This window comes from Eretmochelys imbricata, chromosome 7 (genome assembly GCF_965152235.1).
Source record: "Eretmochelys imbricata isolate rEreImb1 chromosome 7, rEreImb1.hap1, whole genome shotgun sequence".
Lineage (NCBI taxonomy): Eukaryota > Metazoa > Chordata > Testudines > Cheloniidae > Eretmochelys > Eretmochelys imbricata.
The window spans coordinates 18946036-18964193 of NC_135578.1; the positions used below are offsets into that span (position 1 = coordinate 18946036).

Genomic DNA, 18158 nt, shown 5'->3' on the forward strand with positions numbered 1-18158 from the left:
ACAAATACTGACAGGTGGTTTTATAGCTATCCAGTTAAAGTGCTTGTAAAATACTTTTGTAGCTCTCCAGTGCAGCCACATGGCCTGGCTATATTCTGACTTGCCACTTGGCTGAAAACATAAACAGCTACTGCGAGAATGCGGGTATATCCAGTTATGGCTACACTAGGAGCTTTTGCCAGCAGAACTCTGTTGGTCAGGGGTGTGATGAGGTATAATCCCTTACTGACCTCGCTATGCTTCTACCAGTACAGATTGTTTTCCTTGTCGGGGGTGGCTTTACTATACTGGTACAAAGCATAGCTTTGCTGGTATAACTGCATCTACAGTAATAATGCTTTGTCAATATAGTATATTGGGATTCCTGTATTTGGGAAGCACTCCTAGTGTAGACATGGCCTCAGTGGGGTGGAGCAAAGGAAATGATTTGGATTTGTATCCAACGATTTTAGAATTTTGTTTTTTAATCTTTGTGGAAATCATTTGAAGAAATAAGATAATATATGTTAATGTCTCCCCTGAACAGGTATTATTTTCTCCTTGGCTGATAAATCCAGCTCCTCCAACATGAGGATTGATACACTGTCTTTCCTTCATGTTCTTCTCTGCAATCACCAGCCAGAAGTATTTCATCCCCATATTAAGGCACTGCTACCTCCAGTTGTGTCCTGTATTGGGGACCCCTTTTATAAGATCACATCAGAAGCTTTGCTGGTCACTCAGCAGCTTGTGAAAGTTATTCGGCCCTTGGACAAATCTTGTACATTTGATGTCAAGCCCTTTGTGAAAGACCTTTTTTCTGGTACTCTGAAGAGACTGAAAGCTGCTGATATTGATCAGGAGGTGAAAGAACGGGCTATTTCTTGCATGGGACAGATCGTCTGCAATCTTGGAGACCATTTAAGTGGTGATCTCCCACCAACTTTGAAGATTTTTCTAGAAAGGCTCAAAAATGAAATAACCAGACTAACAACAGTCAAAGCATTAACCTTAATTGCTAGTTCTCCACTGAAGATAGACTTAAGACCTATTCTAGGGGAAGGATTCCCCATTTTAGCTTCCTTCTTGCGAAAGAATCAACGTGCCTTGAAACTGAGTACTCTGACAGCTCTGGACATATTAATTAAGAACTACAGCGATAGCCTCAAGCCTGCCATGGTTGAGTCTGTGCTGACAGAGCTTCCTGCTTTAATTAGTGAGAATGATTTGCATGTTTCTCAGGTGGCTATCGTGTTCCTTACTACCTTAGCTAAGGTTTATCCATCTTCCTTATCCAAGATAAGTGGTTCAGTTCTTTCTGAACTCTTTCAGCTTGTCCACTCCCCTTTGCTACAAGGAGGAGCACTGAATGCCATAATAGACTTCTTTCAAGCTTTGGTTATAACAAAGACCGCTAACATGGGTTATGCAGAGCTGATGAAACAGCTAACAAGCCCCATATACTCAAGTCCTGGTGGGGCATCTGTGACTTTACATAAACAAGCCTATTACTCTGTAGCAAAGTGTGTGGCAGCCCTTTCATCAGCATGCCCAAAAGAAGCCACCAGGGTAGCAAGCCAGTTTATTCAAGATGTGAAGAACCCCAAGTCCAGTGCTGCTGTTAAAATGCTAGCCTTCCTTTCGCTGGCAGAGATGGGTCGCACCATGAACCTAAGTGCTCAGAAGGAGCTCAAAACAGTAATACTGGAAGCATTTGCCTCTCCCAGCGAAGAGGTGAAATCAGCAGCTTCCTATGCTCTGGGGAACATCAGTGCTGGAAATCTTAAGGAATATCTTCCCTTTATGCTGAAGGAAATTGGAAGTCAGCCCAAGAGACAATACTTACTACTCCATTCTCTAAAAGAAGTCATCAGCTCCTCCCCAGCAGATGGCCTCAAACCTTATGTGGAAGATATTTGGGCTCTGCTTTTCAACCATTGCGAGTGCACAGAGGAGGGGACACGAAATGTGGTTGCCGAATGCTTGGGGAAACTGGCCCTAGTGAATCCGTCCCAGCTGCTGCCCAGGCTGAAAAAGCAGCTGTCATCAGGTAATGGGAAGGACAAGGATTAGAATGGTAAAAGGCCTAGGGAAATGTTTTTGTTTGCTGCGTAAACATCTTCTACAGTCCTATCTTTTAATATCTTAATGTAGTATAGCTGTAGCTGGAGGGAGCAAAGCCAGGCTGGAGAGAAGATCAGCCAAAGATTAACCAAAAGAAGTGTCTCTGAAGAAGTGCAGAGTTGTGTGGTGCATGGTATTAATAAGGATGCTACAAGAATAGGAGGGCTGCGTGTCAAGAGAATGCTTTGGAGGCCAGATTTGGACATGTGATGTGATGTGATCTGATCCAATATGGCATTCTCTATTCCTTTAGCTCTTGTACAAAAATAATCTTTCTTACATTTCCATTGAGCAGCATGTTTTCTAACCCAAACAGATGTAAAGAGTAGGGCTGTCAAGCAATTAAAAAAATTAATTGTGCGATTAAATAATAATAGAATACCATTTATAGAAATAGTTTTCGATATTTTCTACATATTTAAATATATTGATTTCCCTTACAACACAGAATACAAAGTGTACAGTGCTCACTTTATATTTATTTTTGATTACAAATTTTTGCACTGTAGAAAAACAAAAGTACTGTAGTGGTATTTTTCAATTCACCTAATACAAGTACTGTAGTGCAATTTCTTTATCATGAAAGTTGAACTTACAAATGTAGAATTAAGTACCAAAAAAACTGCATTCAAAAATAAAACAATGTAAAATTTTAGAGTCAACAAGTCCATTCAGTCCTACTTCTTGTTCAGCCAATCACTCAGACAAACACGTTTGTTAACATTTGCAGGAGAGAATGCTTCCTGCTTCTTGTTCACAATATCACCTGAGAACAGGCATTCGCCTGGTACTGTTGTAGCCAACGTTGCAAGATATTTGTGCCAGATGCACTAAAGATTCATATGTCCCTTCATGCTTCATCTGCCATTCCAGAGGACATGCCTCCATGCTGATAACGGGTTTTGCCTGGTAACCATCCAAAGCAGTGCAGACTGACACATGTTAATTCTCATCATCTGAGTCAGATGCCACAAACAGAAGGTTGATTTTCTTTTTTGGTGGTTCGTGTTCTGTAGTTTTCCCATCAAAGTGTTGCTCTTTTAAGACTTCCGAAAGCATGCTCCACACCTCGTCCCTCTCAGATTTTGGAAGGCACTTCAGATTCTTAAACCTTGGGTCGAGTGCTGTATCTATCTTTAGAAATCTCACAGTGGTACCTTCTTTGCGTTTTGTCAAATCTGCAGTGAAAGCGTTCTTAAAACGAAAATGCTGGGTCATCATCCGAGACTGCTATAACATGAAATATATGGCAGAATGCAGGTAGAACAGAGCAGGAGACATACAATTCTCCCGCAAGGAGCTCAGCCACAAATTTAATTAATGCATTATTTTTTTAACAAGCATCATCAGCATGGAGTGGTGGCTGAAGCATGAAGGGGCATATGAATGTTTAGCATATCTGGCACATAAATACCTTGGAATGCAAGTTACAAAAGTGCCATGCGAACGTTTCATCTCACTTTTAGGTGACATTGTAAATATGAAGCCGGCAGCATTATCTCTCATAAATGTAGACAAACTTGTTTGTCTTAGAGATTGGCTGAACAAGACGTAGGACTGAATGGACTTGTAGGCTCTAAAGCTTCACATTATTTTGTTTTTGAATGAAGTTGTATAACAAAAACATCTACACTTTTAAGTTGCACTTTCACAATAAAGAGATTGCACTACAGGACTTGATTGAGGTGAACTGAAAAAATACTATTTCTTTTGTTTGCCATTTTTACAATGCAAATATTTGTAATAAAAAATAACAATATAAAGTGAGCACTGTCTTTGTGTACTATTGTAATTGAAATCAATATATTTGAAAATGTAGAAAAACATTCAAAAATATTTATTAAATTTCAATTGGTATTCTATTGTTTAACAGTATGATTAAAAGTCTGATTAATCATGATTTTTTAAAATCACGATTAATTGTTGTGAGTTAACTGCAATTAATCGACAGCCCTAGTAAAGAGCATACTGTGTAAATGTATACACCATTTTTTTTATGTTCCCTCTTTGTTGCAGGTTCCCCGCATGCACGAAGTACTGTAGTAACTGCAATCAAATTCACAATTTCTGATCAGCCACAGCCTATTGACGTACTTCTTAAAGGTTGCATAGGTGAGTTTCAATTCCTATAGAAATCTTGTGAGCTCTACACATGAGGTCTGGTACACTATCAATGGCCCTACAACTGTCCTATTTTGTATTGCAAGTAAGATTTTTTTCAAATTGATTTGAGACTACATTTCTCTGGGGTTAAATTAGATGGAAAAAGATCTAGAGTTCCATGCTGAGGTTGCAGAGTGATTATTAGTAAATGTTCTGGTCTTCCTCCTTCAGGTATGTGTGTCACTCATGAATTTAGTGGAGAATTTAGTGATTCTGGCTTCAGACAAATGTCTTGTAAAATATTTCTTAGGTTGGACACCCAGGTCCCTGTATCTCAGAGCTATTAAAGAGAAACTGCAAAAACTCTGCTTCCAAGACGTCTAGGCTGAGCATTGAAAAGAAACTCCTTCTAAAAATACTAAGGTTTCTACTTGGACTCTCAGATGAAGTCACTGGTGGCTAGCATCACACTGGTATTTCTGTACCCCTAATGTAACCTGTTGCCTCAAATAGTTTAAATCCTATCCCAAAAAAAGGAAGGGAAAATAGATCTAAATGCATCACTCTGTATAGGCTTTGCTTCTAGAGTTACTTTTAATCATTGTGTATAAGGTTTCTTCATATCCTGGCTCCTTCAAATATCTTATGTTACTCTGAGGATCAGCTGTAGGTAGATCTTGAAGAACTAAAAAAACAGTGCATTTAATGCTGTCAAACAAATTTTATGCTATTGTCCTGCAGGTGACTTCTTAAAGACTCTTCAGGATCCTGACTTGAATGTTCGACGTGTTGCTTTAGCCATGTTTAATTCTGCTGCTCACAATAAGCCTTCTTTAATCCGAGACATGCTGAACACTATCTTACCCCACTTATACAATGAAACTAAGATCAGAAGGGAACTGATACGGGAGGTATGTTACTAGTGCTGCTGCTTCATGACTTCTGCATGTCAATGTCTTGGTCAACATGGAATGGACATGAATATGCTGCGATGCTCTCATGAGCAAATAGTTGGGTGGAACCCCGGAGGCGTAGGTGGGTCGGAGAAGAACATGTATTAGGCATTAAGTTGGTCGCCCAGATGTGGCAGTGGGGAGCCTTCCCCACTGACAGCGTGACCAGGTGTATCATTTTTTCCTTTTAAGGTAGAAATGGGGCCATTCAAGCACACAGTGGATGATGGCCTTGATGTAAGGAAAGCTGCCTTTGAGTGCATGTACTCACTGTTGGAAAGCTGCCTTGACCGACTGGACATCTATGAATACTTGAACCACGTGGAGGATGGACTTAAGGATCATTATGACATTAGGGTAACTTCCTCTCCTTATCTGGTCAAGAGTAGTGGAAGTAACTGGTTTTGATCTTATTTACTACAGTGAAGGCCAGGGCTCAGATTGTGTCAATGTGTGGTGCTGCAGCACCCGGCACCTTTTTCATGCTGCCTTTTTGTTCTCTAGTATTTAGGCTTACTCTTATTTATTAATTTTTTAAAAAAGTTACTAGTTGTTACGGTTGCTGCACTGGCCTTGAAAACATAACTCACATGTAACCGATGTTCTGACGTCTGCATCAGTTTGCAAAACCTGAAACAATGTGCTCTGAAAGGTGTGACATGCCACACTCAAGGAAGGCCATATTGGTTTAAAAAACTGATCTGGTTTAGAGGGGAAGTGAAAGCAGCTATGAAATATAATATATAACAAATGGAAGAAAGGGGAATTTGATAGTAATGCATATAAATCAGAAGCTAGGAATTGTAGAAAATGTATAAGGGAAGCAAAGGGGCAGGAGAAATCTATTGCGAGCAGAATTAAGGACAATAAGAGAGAGTATTTTAAGTATATGAGGAACAAAAATAATTCTGACAATAGTACTGGTCCATTACTAGGCGGAAATGATAGTTATCAATAATATTGCAGAAAAGGCAGAAGTGTTTAATAAATATTTCTGTTCTGTATCTGAGGGGGGAAAAAACAGATTGCCTCATCATACGATGGTGACACTCTCTTCCTCTAGTATCTCTGGAGGATGTTAAACAGCAGCTTCTAAAGTCAGACATTTTGAAATCAGCAGGCCCAGATAACTTGTAAAGAGTTTTAAAGAGCTGGCTGTGGAGCTCACTGGATGGTAATGTTGATTTTCAATAAGCCTTGGAACACTGGGGAAGTTCCAGAAGACTGGAAAAAAAACTAATGTTGTTCCAATTTTTTAAAAGGGTAAACAAGATGACCTGGGTAATTATGGGCCTGTCAGTCTGACATTGATCCTGGGCCAGATAATGAGCAGCTGATATGGGACTCGATTAATAAAGAATTAAAGGAAAGTAATAAAATTTAATGTCAATCGATATAAATTAATGGAAAATAGAACCTGTCAAATTAACTTGATACCTTTTTGGTAGATTACAAGTTTAGTTGATAAAGGTAATAGTGTTGATGTAATATACTTAGCATCTGGAAGGCATTTGACTTGGTACTGCATGACATTTTGATTAAAAAACTGTAACGATATAAAATTAACATGGCTCAAATTAAATGGACTGATAGGTCTTAAAATCTTACTGTAAACAGGGAATTGGCGAGTGGGTTTGTTTCCAGTGGGAGGTCCCAGAGGGGTCTGTTCTTGGCCCTACTCTACTTAACATTTTTATCAGTGACCTGAGAGAAAACCTAAAATTATCACTGATGAAGTTTGCAGATGACATTCGAAGGAGCGGTAAATAATGAAGAGGATAGGTCACTGATTCAGAGTGATCTGGATTGCTTGGTAAACTAGACACAAGCAAACAACATGTATTTTTAATACAGTTAAATGTATACACCTAGGGACAAAGAATGTGGGCCTTACTTATAGGGTGGAAGACCCTATCTTGGGAAGCAGTGACTCAGTAAAAGATTTGGAGGTCATGGTAGATCAACTGAATGTGAGCTGCAAGTGTGAAGCTGTTGCTAAAAGAGCTAATGTGATCCTTGGATACATAAACGGGAATCTTGAGCAGGAGTAGAGAGGTTGTTTTATCTCTGTATTTGTCACTGGTGTGACCCGCTGCTGAAATACTGTGTTCTGTTCTGGCACTCACAATTCAGGAAGGATGCTGAAAAATTGGACAGGGTTCAGAGAAGAGCCACGAGAATGATTAAAAGATTAGAAAACATGCCTATAGTGATACAGACTCAAGGAGTTCAATCTATTTAGTTTAACAAAGAGAGGGTTAATGGGTGACTTGATTACAGTCTATAAGTACCTACATGGGGAACAAGTATTTGATAATGGACTCTTCAATCTAGAGAGAAAGGTACACCTTTATCCTGATATAATGCGGGTTCGCATACAACGTGGTAAAGCTCCAACACGCTGCTCTGAGCAGCATGTTAAGGGTGTCCAGGGGCTCTTTCCCCTTCCCCTCCAGGGTCTGGGAGGCAGGAGCTGTGGGAGGGCACGTTTGGGAGCCCTGCAGTCCCAGAGTAGCCCGGGGGAGTAGTGGGGGGCCGGGAGTAGCCCGCTCCGCTTCCCTCGCCCGGCCCCAGCCGTCTCGCTCGGGGGAGAGGGCTTGGGGGAAGGGATTCCCCCCACCACCACCACTCACTGGCAGCGGAGCAACCCAGCCCCAGCCCGCTCCGCTCCGTCAGCCCCCAGTCACGGCACTCCACTTCCAGCCACGTGTGGGGGGCGTCCTTTCCCCAACCTCCCCGCACTCACCAGTGGCAGGAAGCTGAGGGCTGCGGCTGGGAGGTGATGGAGTGGAGTGGGCTGGGGCTACGTTGCTCCGCTTTCCGCCACTGCCAGTGAGTGTCTGTCAGGGGATGGGGGGTGTGGATAGGGGTTGGCGCAGTCAGGGGACAGGGAGCAGGGTGGTGGGGTACTGGGGGTGATTAGGGATGGGGGTCTCTGGAGGGGGCAGTCAGGGAACAAGGAACAGGGGAGCCAAAGCAAGTTCGATATAAAGCGGTCTCACCTATAACGCGGTGAGATTTTTTTTTTTTTTTGTCTCCCGAGCACCATGATATATCGGGATAGAGGTGTATAATGCGATCCAGTGGCTGAAAGTTGAAGCTAGACAAATTCAGACTAGAAATAAGGCATACATTTTTAACAATGAGAGTAACCATTGGAACAATTTACCCAGGGTTGTGGTGGATTCTCTATCAATGACCATTTTAAATCCAAATTGTATGTCTTTTCTAAAAGATACACTTTAGGAATTATTTTGGGTAAGTTCTATGGTCTATGCTATACAGGAAGTCAGAGTAGATGATCACAGTGGTCCCTTCCGGCTTTGAAATCTGTGAATTTTGTGTGGATGCAATTGTACTAGAATAAAATGCTCAGACTGGTACAGCTTTTTAGAAATAAGCTACGCTTATGTAAACAGCTCTGTCCTCATTAGTTTTACCATTTGAACGATATGTAGTTCAAGCCGTACATATGAACATCTGAACAGTTTTTGATCCTTCTGTTATTCTTTTAGGGCTGGTCTACTCTCAATTTACTATCACTGGTATCTCTTATAGGCAAAGCGTGTAAGAGTACGACTATCTTTTCCCTCTGGCCCCCTTCAAATTTGACTTCTGCTGAGGGACAGATCCTGTAGTACTTAGTGGGGCAAAACACCCACTGATGTAAAAAGATTTTGCATGAGAGAAGTCTTAAGGGTTGCAGGATTTGACCTCTGTTTTTAAATACTCAGAAAGGCCCTGTGTATTCTGTAATGCTTTGGAATTCGATGCATACTTATTTTCTAGAATCTAAGCCTTTCTTTTGTCTAAAAGACATACCCCTTATGAGTGCAAAGAAAACTGTCCAACAGAGAACAATGCAACGTGATGCAGTGATTTCTGCCTGAAATTGTTGCAGTAGAGTACATGGGGACTTGATAGAAGGGTTCTGGGTTCGATGGGGATCTGAGAAATTTTAAATCAACCTTTTAAAAAAATCCTCTAGATGTTGACTTTCATCATGCTGGCTCGACTGTCCACGCTGTGTCCTAATGCAGTTCTACAAAGGCTAGAGCGATTGATTGAACCCCTGCGGGCAACCTGTTCTACTAAGGTAAGATTAAATGAAAGCTTCAGTTATCAGATATGTTGAGTGTCTGCAATTTTGGAAAAAAGTCAGTACTATGCTTGTGATGCATCTGATGAAGTGAGCTGTGGCTCACGAAAGCTCATGCTCAAATAAATTGGTTAGTCTCTAAGGTGCCACAAGTACTCCTTTTCTTTTTGCGAATACAGACTAACACGGCTGTTACTCTGAAACCTGTTACTATGCTTGTGTGTGCAACAGAGATTTTCCAAGATCTCGAAAGTCTACAGCACCATTGCTTTGGCACTGTAGTCTGGGTCTTAATACCTGGTAAAAGCAAGAATTTTACATTTGTAATAAAACAAGAATTAAATGTTTCTGAAAGGTATGGTGCCTTAGACCATTTGTCAGAACTTGCTGAAAATGAGCCAATTTGGGGCATGCAATATCTAAAATAGTTGCTATGGAATAGAATTTGTCAGAAGTTCTTAAAAACTAGAACTTTGCAGAAAATATTTAAAATAATAAATTGTACTGTGGTCTTGAGGTTAAGTTCAACCTACTTAAATCACAGTTTGCTTATTTCCATACTTGCAGTAAATAGCACTCAAGATCACTTTAGTTTTGAGACTTCCATTGTGGTTCTGCTCTTAAAAAAATGACTGTAAAAATAATGTGATGTTCCATGTTTATGGGCTTTGAAATATTTTCTAGATCAGACTTGCTCAGTTATTAAATAAAAGGATGGGTTTTCAAACTGCCATCCCTGCAAAGTCACTCTGGTCCTTTCAACTTGCATGTTGCAAACCGTAACTCCTATTCTACAATAGGAACTATAACAGCTCTGCTGATGTGCAAGCCACTATAGAATCCCGCTCCCTCTCCCGTAGCTGTGTTGGCTTTGCAGGTGTAAAAAGAACTAATATAGAGCAAATTTATTTTCAGGAAAGTATTCAGCATGCATATAGCAGAGTGATGTTTAGTTGCCCTTTTTACCTAACTATAGACTTTACGGTGAAGAAACATTAAAACCAAGCAGTGAAACGGTAACCACAGCTACTAGATTTCATGTAATAGTATTAACTTCACATATAGGTGGAGCAATTATAATTGAGGTCACGAATACCTAGTCACATGGGCTGCCAATAGAAAATTTAGTTTTGTTGATTAGTTTGTCCAGGTGTATTGTACTGTACCTAGAATTTATTATTTTAGATGTGTAACTTAAACTGATGTATCTATATAGCACTTGCTAATGGAGGTGTGTAGGTATCAAGGCAGAAATAGCCTTTTGTGAATACATGTTCATAATCATAATGATAAAGTACAACTACTGTGGGCATTTTCAACAATGCTCATTGTCAGTTTAATTCTGATCTCTCTCAAATCAGTTATGTCCACATGGATTGCTTTTGAAAAACACCATGAATTCCTCTCCAGTTAGAAAATATCCCACCTCTCTCTCACTTCGACTGTGTACAGTCCTCGTGTGTATGTTCATCCTTTTCCAGACCCCATTTAAGGGCAGTGTTTTAAATTTTTTAGGTAAAAGCTGGTTCGGTGAAACAGGAATTTGAAAAGCAGGATGAACTGAAACGGTCAGCGATGAGGGCAGTAGCTGCTCTACTAACCATCCCTGAAGTAGAGAAAAGTCCAGTGATGGCTGAATTTGCTTCTCAAATCAGAGCCAATCCTGAAATGGCTTCACTCTATGAAAGCATTCAGAAGGATTCAGCTTCATTACCTACCACAGAATCAATGGATATGAATTAAAGTCCTCTGTATCCTTTCCCATATCACTCTCCTCCCCCAACAAGAATTGAAACAGATGCTGCATAGGCAGGAAGAAGAATATCTCAAAGCTGGCCTAGCTTAAAAAAAAGTGATGTGTTTTAAGAAAATGACAGCTAGTTCAGCTACATGAGTCAGACTTCTGATTAAATTATAAGTTGGCAATGAGACTAAGGTTAAAAGGGCTGTGTGCTGCAAAGGGAGTGAAAAACAAGTATTAAATTATTCAGCATGTTATTAAAGGGCTTAAGTGAGGCTATCTAAACTTACTACAATTCTTTACTAAAAAAATAGAAACTGTCTCTTGGAAGTTTCCCCCTGTTGTAGGACTTCTTGCACTATCATTTTGAATGACAGTAGTTTAAAGGCAATTTAGTTTTCATTTTTTGCCATTACACATGCATTTCTATCCAAAATAACTTGTCTGCAGAAGGTCTATCCTTTTCACTAGACAACATTAGTTAAAAATTTAAGAGCAAATGTCCTGAAACTCAGAACGAGTTAAGTGGCATTAACTCCCTGCCCTGTTTTTCAAAATTGAAAGATACCCTATACTAAGATATTAACTGTGTTTACTATAAACTGCACTTGAGCAGAATTTATCTTTCAAGCTTTACAGGTTTTCATTGTAGCTAAATTCTATTTTATTGATATTCTAATTTATGGCAGCAAAAGGCAAAGCAAGAACTTTGTATTGTACAAAGTAACAAATGTCTTCCAAAAGAGAATGGCACGTTTTAAATTTTCCACAAAAAGTATTTAAACTTTTTATATATGCACCAGTCTTTTCCTGCATGAAGTTACCAGCAGCGTTCCACTGGGTAACTAGACTCTTGGCTGTGACTGTCAGACACCAAAGCATTGATGTATTCCAAACTATAGTCAGTAGAACTGAAGAAATACAGCATACTGCTGTAGAAGAGACCTGCCTTCAGTATTCTGGTATCAGATATCTAGTGAAATAGCATAAGGCAACTATGAAGTTGCATGAATGTAAATTAGCTCTTTTGCACACCATACAAGAACTTGTCATTAGTTGTCTTGCTCAAATCCTACCCTGCACAGGGAAAATTCTGTAACAGGAATAACAGATGGAGTAATAGCAAACCAGAGAATGAAGCCATAATACTTCTTGCAGCCATGGATTTGTAATCTTTCATTTCCTGTTTTTGACCGAGTGGTTAGTGTGAAACATTTTAACTGTCCTATTCACAGTGCAGAGTGAGACCTTTCCACTTGGTACAAGTGGCATCCTAGGAAAATAAAGATGTATTTTTGAAGCTGTATCTGCTCCTCTACTTCAATATTTAATAGAAGTAAAACACATTTAGTCAACCACAGCATTTTAGCTATGCTGCTCCTAGTCCCTGCCCCTCAAACTAGTGTAGGGATATGTATTCAGGTGACATTTCAGAAGACCATTAAAAAGGCTTATTCCTTTACTATTATTAAGCTAAACGCAAAATGAGTGATGTCCCCTACATTCAGGAAGAGGAAATAATTCTCTGAAGATTGCATTCCATATGCTATGCTCCAACACTGCAAGCTTCAGGTGCAGGTATCCCATCTTGTAGTTAGAGCAGAATCTTTACTTTGCTCTAAAGCATTAGGTGTATTCACTCTACTAGCAGAGAATAATACCTGTTAATGGATGCAAGTCATCTATACACAGTATAGAGTTGCAGCATCACTCAATTTAAAAAAAAAAAAGCTATACACTTTTTTGAATGCATACTTCCAAACTTCTTAATTACAAGAACTTGCTAAGATTGCAGGCAAGTGCCCAAATCAGGAATATTTATACTAGTCTTAACCATACAGCATGGTGTACTACTATACTTCCTGGAATATTAGTGTTCCTTAACAGAAGGAGCAGTGGGGCAATTCAAAGGGTGCTGTGCTCCCATTCCCTTTTCAGCTTCCTACTGTATTTAAATTCAACATGCTCAGTATAGTTTCTCCACCCCCCATGGAACAGGAAGTGAACAGGCAGTTTAGAAATGCTCTAGCCAAAGTGAAACAGTACTGAGTATAGTAGCCCCTCCCCCCACATTAGCAGCCTCATTTTGAAGTCAATAAGCTTTCTACGCTTACACTATGAAAAAGACTAATTCAGTACCAGTGTGACTTCACACCATAGTTATAGTGCAGTTCCTTCCCTCTATCTTTTTAAGAACAGCACCAAGGGAAAACTGACACACTCAGTCTGCCTTTAATCTCACTTTTTCACTAGTATTTTATAGGGAGATCAGCTTTATTGAGATCTGGTCTGATAAAGACTTAATACAACCATTCAACACACACCACCACATTGTGGATTTTTTGTATTTTATTAAATACAGTTACACAAAGGAGGAGCCCATTTATTCATTTTCCTCACTGCGCAGTCTGGCATTTGGATTGGTGATCTTGATAGCAAGCTGAGCTGCTCGCTCTACAATTACCTTGCGGTTCTTGGAGGAAACATTGTGAGCAATCTCTGCACAATAAGACCTATTAAAATATGGATAAAGAATCAATATTTCAGCAGCATAAAGCAGGCCAATATTCAATTCACAGTCTAGGAAAAAAGATCTCCCCCTTTAAGCAACACAAGAATGGAAACATTGAGTTAAGTGTGCATGCATTCTGTTAGGAAAGAACAAGCAAGCAGCTCTAAGTAAAAATAAATATTTGAAGAACCAAATATAGCATTAATTGGTGTCCAATGAGAATTAATGATTCAGGCAGTTAGAAATAAACAGCTTAAAGTGTACACAGTGCCTCTTGTGAGACACTCCTCTGCAACATTCTTCTGGACTATTTATAACTAGGACTAAATAGGCTTAAATTTGAATGTAAACATTAAATCTAAATTCTGAAACACCATGTTAATTAAAGATCAGTTTAGGTTTTAAGCTGGTATTTTAGCAAAATCTACAAGTTTAACAGCCCACAAACATTCCACTTGCACTTCGTTTCCTTTCTCATCTGTCTACTGCAGTAGATGAACTCTTGTAGTAAGACAGTGTGTCAAATCACATGATATTAGTACCAGCTTCCTGATCCCAAGTAGCAACACACTCCCCATCTCTGCTACCGAACTGTCTACAGTTCTCTTCTTCAAATGTCAACTGCATTTTCTTCTCCTGATCCCATTTCTCTGCATTATCCCTATAACATCCTAGGGTCAAGTTACTGCTGGAATAAGGCAGCACAGATCCAATGAAAACAGCTAAGTTGCATCCACTCATGCCAGTTGCAACTCAGGCCCTACCGCCAATAATTCCAGCTCAGTTTAGTTACAGCAAAATGTAATCGGTAGTGAGAAAATGCAATTCAAAATATACCAGGGACCAAATAGGTTTCCTACAATACACAAAAGTCAGATGCATTTACAAGGGTAAAAGGTGACTGTTTAAACAATTAAGTTTGACATTTTATAAAGCCTCTATTAGCTAGTACATATGCCTATGATCTTCTGCTTGTGCAATTTTTAGCAAATATTATATTAAGAAAAATGCAAGCGCATGATTCCTAAATCAATACGGTCTTTCCAGCACCTAAATGTCAAGTTAATGAAAGCAAATCCATCTGCCTAGTACTATTTCCTAGGATGCTGCTGCAGCAGTTTGTAGACATTGAAATATTCAGCACATTGCCAAAGCAGACCCTGACTTTGATGTGATATTAAAACCAAATCATGATACTTAGCTATCGTTACAGTTAATAAGTTTAAGTACTGAAATAAGTTAAAAGGAAGGTTGTTGTATCCCCATCACTGGAAGTTTTAAAGAACAGATTAACTAGGCCTTTCCTGACAGTGGTTTGTCTATACTTGGTCCTGCTCAGCACTAGTTAATGAGGACTACACGACTTCTCCAGGGCCCCTCCACCCTACATTTTTATGGTTCTATAATGTAGTTACTCAGGAAACCTGTCTCACAGGAATAAGATCAATCTACAAAAAGCAGAGTTTAGGGTTTGTTTAATCAAAGGTCAAAATTACTTCTAGCCTTTGAATGTTTGATCATAAAATGATCTTCTCCTAAAGGCTGAAGACGATGCACTGTACTTAAATAGAATGTTTAACATCCCAGGAAGAGGACATAATTGAAGGGGAAACAAGAAGGCAGGTACAGCCAAGATTCTGTTTTTAATCAAGGTGTTTTCAACCTCTCTCCACCTAGGACCCCAAAACTCAAATACAACCTTGATTTTTAACCTCAATTCCCAAAATCCTTTATGGTCAAATCTTACAGTCCTTTGGTGTTCGAAAAAGAACTGTGGTATTACAGGAACAGCAAGAAACCATGGCTTGGTTTTGAGTTGGAGGGTGAAGGCTGGTCAGCAAGTTGATATTGCTGAGGGACAGGAATGCTGTACAAGGGTAGTTAGAGCAGTTGCGGGGTAGGGCTAGTTTAGTTTCATCCCCTCCCACATTCTGCTCCAGTAAAGTTCCACTTAGAAATGTCAAGGAGTCAAATACTTTGACAAGCAGGACTACAGGTTCATCCTCTTATTCATAGGTCAGTAGTGTTCAAAGGCCTCCAAACATGATTGAGGCCCCAATGAGCTAAGGCCCTGAATAATGGCATGGTGCTTCCTGGGAGCAAAGCATGGTATAGATGGGCAAGAAGAGGGAGTAGCTCCAGCAAGAGGCAAAGGCAGGAGAAAGAGAGAACAGATCATCTCACTCGGGCTTAAAAATCTAGCAGTTTCTAACTATTTCACTAGATCTCTCCCCTCCCTTGCAACCTGCCCGTACTCCTGCTCCCCACCCCGCCCCTTGAGAACCTTGATTTTGATCACAAAAATTACAACAGAACTGAAGTGTAAACCTGCATCACAGAATACCAGGGTAGGTTAAGAGATCTTTCCCAACTTACTTGTTACTCATCATCAGCACCTCAAGTTCTTTGACATTGTGGACCAAAAACTTTTTGAATCCGGTGGGCAGCATATGTTTCGTCTTTTTATTGCTACCATAGCCAATGTTGGGCATCAAGATTTGGCCCTTGAACCTCCTGCGAGCTCTGTTATCGATACCTCTTGGTTTACGCCAGTTGCGCTAGGGAAATGCAAGGAAGTTTTAAGAATACAATTGCACAATCATGAAGAATAAATGCAAAGATTCAGGGTGGACGTGGTCTTTTTCATTCAAACATTTCTCATCCTACAACATTACAAGCACATCTGCAAGGAACCTCTACCATAGTGTTATTAAAGAAAATCCACATTTCTGATTCTTGATAATTAAAGGTACTTTTTATGTTTTACCTCATAACAGCTCCTAAATATAATCACGCCTCAGACTTTAAGATTTAAACACTCCAATTTTTTTTTGGTCAGAGGGATGCATACCTTGATCTTGACATAGCGATCTGATTGATGGCGGATGAACTTCTTGGTTCTCTTCTTGACGATCTTAGGTTTCACCAGGGGTCGGAGGGCAGGCATGGTGTCTAAAATAGATAAAACAGGGATAAGAAAGAACACAAAACAAGATGACAATAAGTTATCTCAACCAAACCTGTAGCAGATTGCCTTCCATTAACTAGCCACTTCCAAAGCTAGTAATGGAATGGGTATTCCTCTGCAGTAGTTCTCCCTCCTGCTTCCGAAGCTGGAAGAGTACTGAAAGCTCTCCAGATGCGGTCCCGGGGAGGTCCCATTTTGCTCACACAAGTCAAAATTATTTGGGAATAAAATGTCTTTGCAAGTCATGTCATATAGACCTTCAACAAGATGTTTTTAGGAGCTTAATTCCCAAATGATCCTGCCCATCCTCCCAATTCTGTGGTTGTTACAGGACTCCTTCCAATTTGTGCCCAAACTCCTGAGTCAAAAAGCCATCCTTGCAGCACGTACTAGTCTCCATTCCATACAAACTAGAAAAGAAAATATAATCTTGCACCCCATCCCAGCTAGAGCTCTTCAGCATCACCTCAGCAGATGCTATTTCAACTTGAGTTGTCCACTGAAGAACTTTTTGGTTTCTCCTATGCAATGCAATAACTCCCTCTAGCATTGACCCTCAAGGGCTTTCCCTTACCCACAGCAAGGCTCCCACTTCCACTGGCCAACACAGTGGCTTATGCAACCACTTTAAATTGGGATTTCCAGTGCGCTCTTGGTTGACTACCGGTGAACGATGCTCAGCTAGGATGTTCAGCACAGTAGTATAAAGAGATTAGATGAGTGACCGCGCGGCCGTCACTCGTGTGAGTAAATTGCCACTCAGAGGGAGGAGGGCATTTGGGGGGGATCCTACAGCCAAGCCCTTGTGCTGGTTTGTAGGTTTCCATTACGCCTCGCTCCCCCACGCCCCAAGCAGTTCTCTTGCTACCGGGTTTCCAGGCGCGCAGCCGAGGCGACGCTGGAGCCCCTGCGGGGGTGGGGGGACGATGCCCCGCTTCCCCAAGCTGCAGCCCCGGCGCCCCCAGAATTCGGAGAACCCCGCCCCCCGTCCACCCCTCCCCCGTCTGGCCCAGAGCTGGGAGAAGGAAGCTCCGGTCACCGGCGCTGGGGGTCGCCTGCTCTACTCCCTGCTTTCCCCCAGGGCCGGCGAGCGAGGCCACCCCTTCGGCTGGGGAGCCCAGAACTCGCCCCTCCCGGCGCGGCCCGCCACAGCCCCAAGCTCGCCAACCCCCCTTTCCCTGGATCCCGCTCCCAAACCCGGCTCCGCGGGCTGGGCTCCGCGGCCGCAATAATCCACCCCTGCCGGGAAATACCCCGGAGCGCTAAAGCGGGAGGCCGCCAACGGGCCTCGGGAGACTGCAGGGCCAGGCTAGCAGGTCCCCCAAGCACCGATGGCGACGGATCCGGGCGGGCGCGGGACTTACCAGTTGGTAATGGCGGCCACCCTGAGAGGCAGCGCCGCTGAGAGAGAGCGAGCGGAAGAGCGCGCGGGCTGATGAGGTGACTCCTGGAGGTCCTGGCAGGCCAGATCCCTGATCACGACCCAGAAAGGGGGAATCTGAACCAGCCTCCTAACCGTAATAACTACGCTGGTTAGATGAAGACCAAAGAGTATTTATTTCAGAGCATAACAGTTGTTAAAATGACTCGTAGTTTTTCTACAATAATAGCAACTATAATCTGCCAGGACCTGTCCCAAACAACTTCCGTTAACGGCATCGGCAACTGCCAGAGGAGCC

At 41.3% G+C, this 18158-nt stretch overlaps 2 protein-coding genes and 1 non-coding gene across 8 annotated transcripts in view; 1 reads left to right on the top strand and 2 right to left on the bottom strand.

The window, feature by feature from the left end:
* LOC144267255 (cullin-associated NEDD8-dissociated protein 1-like) overlaps positions 1 to 16141 on the top strand; it is a 39662-nt gene extending 23521 nt beyond the window's left edge. For 4 of the 5 annotated variants that reach the window (XM_077821038.1, XM_077821040.1, XM_077821041.1 and 1 more), the window contains 6 exons: positions 527 to 2029; positions 4120 to 4215; positions 4948 to 5117; positions 5352 to 5516; positions 9148 to 9255; positions 10774 to 12303. In XM_077821038.1, coding sequence (XP_077677164.1) covers positions 527 to 2029; positions 4120 to 4215; positions 4948 to 5117; positions 5352 to 5516; positions 9148 to 9255; positions 10774 to 11001 — 2270 coding nt within the window. In that variant the 3' untranslated portion in view covers positions 11002 to 12303. Of the gene's footprint in view, positions 1 to 526; positions 2030 to 4119; positions 4216 to 4947; positions 5118 to 5351; positions 5517 to 9147; positions 9256 to 10773; positions 12304 to 12472 lie in introns of those variants that run through there. The other variant, XM_077821039.1, reaches the window with a different exon arrangement.
* RPL32 (ribosomal protein L32) lies at positions 13331 to 17994 on the bottom strand. Of its 2 annotated transcripts, none has more exons than XM_077821044.1 (4): positions 17844 to 17994; positions 16363 to 16463; positions 15888 to 16069; positions 13331 to 13512 (listed from the first exon to the last, which is right to left on the bottom strand). In XM_077821044.1, exons 2-4 carry the CDS (start codon positions 16456 to 16458, stop codon positions 13383 to 13385), a joined length of 408 nt encoding a protein of 135 aa, XP_077677170.1. In that variant the 5' UTR covers positions 16459 to 16463; positions 17844 to 17994; the 3' UTR covers positions 13331 to 13382. The 2 variants fall into 2 exon arrangements, with proteins under 2 accessions (XP_077677170.1, XP_077677171.1); XM_077821045.1 differs by lacking the exon at positions 17844 to 17994 and adding an exon at positions 17054 to 17158.
* LOC144268513 (small nucleolar RNA SNORA7) lies at positions 16530 to 16669 on the bottom strand. The gene has a single exon (XR_013346772.1). It is a non-coding gene; the product is annotated as a small nucleolar RNA SNORA7 (small nucleolar RNA).
* Positions 17995 to 18158: the final 164 nt, after the last annotated feature.

What these genes read in the sequence shown, in the direction of transcription:
- RPL32 (XM_077821044.1), bottom strand. Translation starts at nt 16,458, where the DNA reads ATGCCTGCCCTCCGACCCCTGGTGAAACCTAAGATCGTCAAGAAGAGA. An exon ending in ATCGCTATGTCAAGATCAAG is followed by an intron (nt 16,070 to 16,362) that starts GTATGCATCCCT and finishes GCATTTCCCTAG; the next exon opens with CGCAACTGGCGTAAACCAAG. An exon ending in GTGCTGATGATGAGTAACAA is followed by an intron (nt 13,513 to 15,887) that starts GTAAGTTGGGAA and finishes ATATTTTAATAG; the next exon opens with GTCTTATTGTGCAGAGATTG.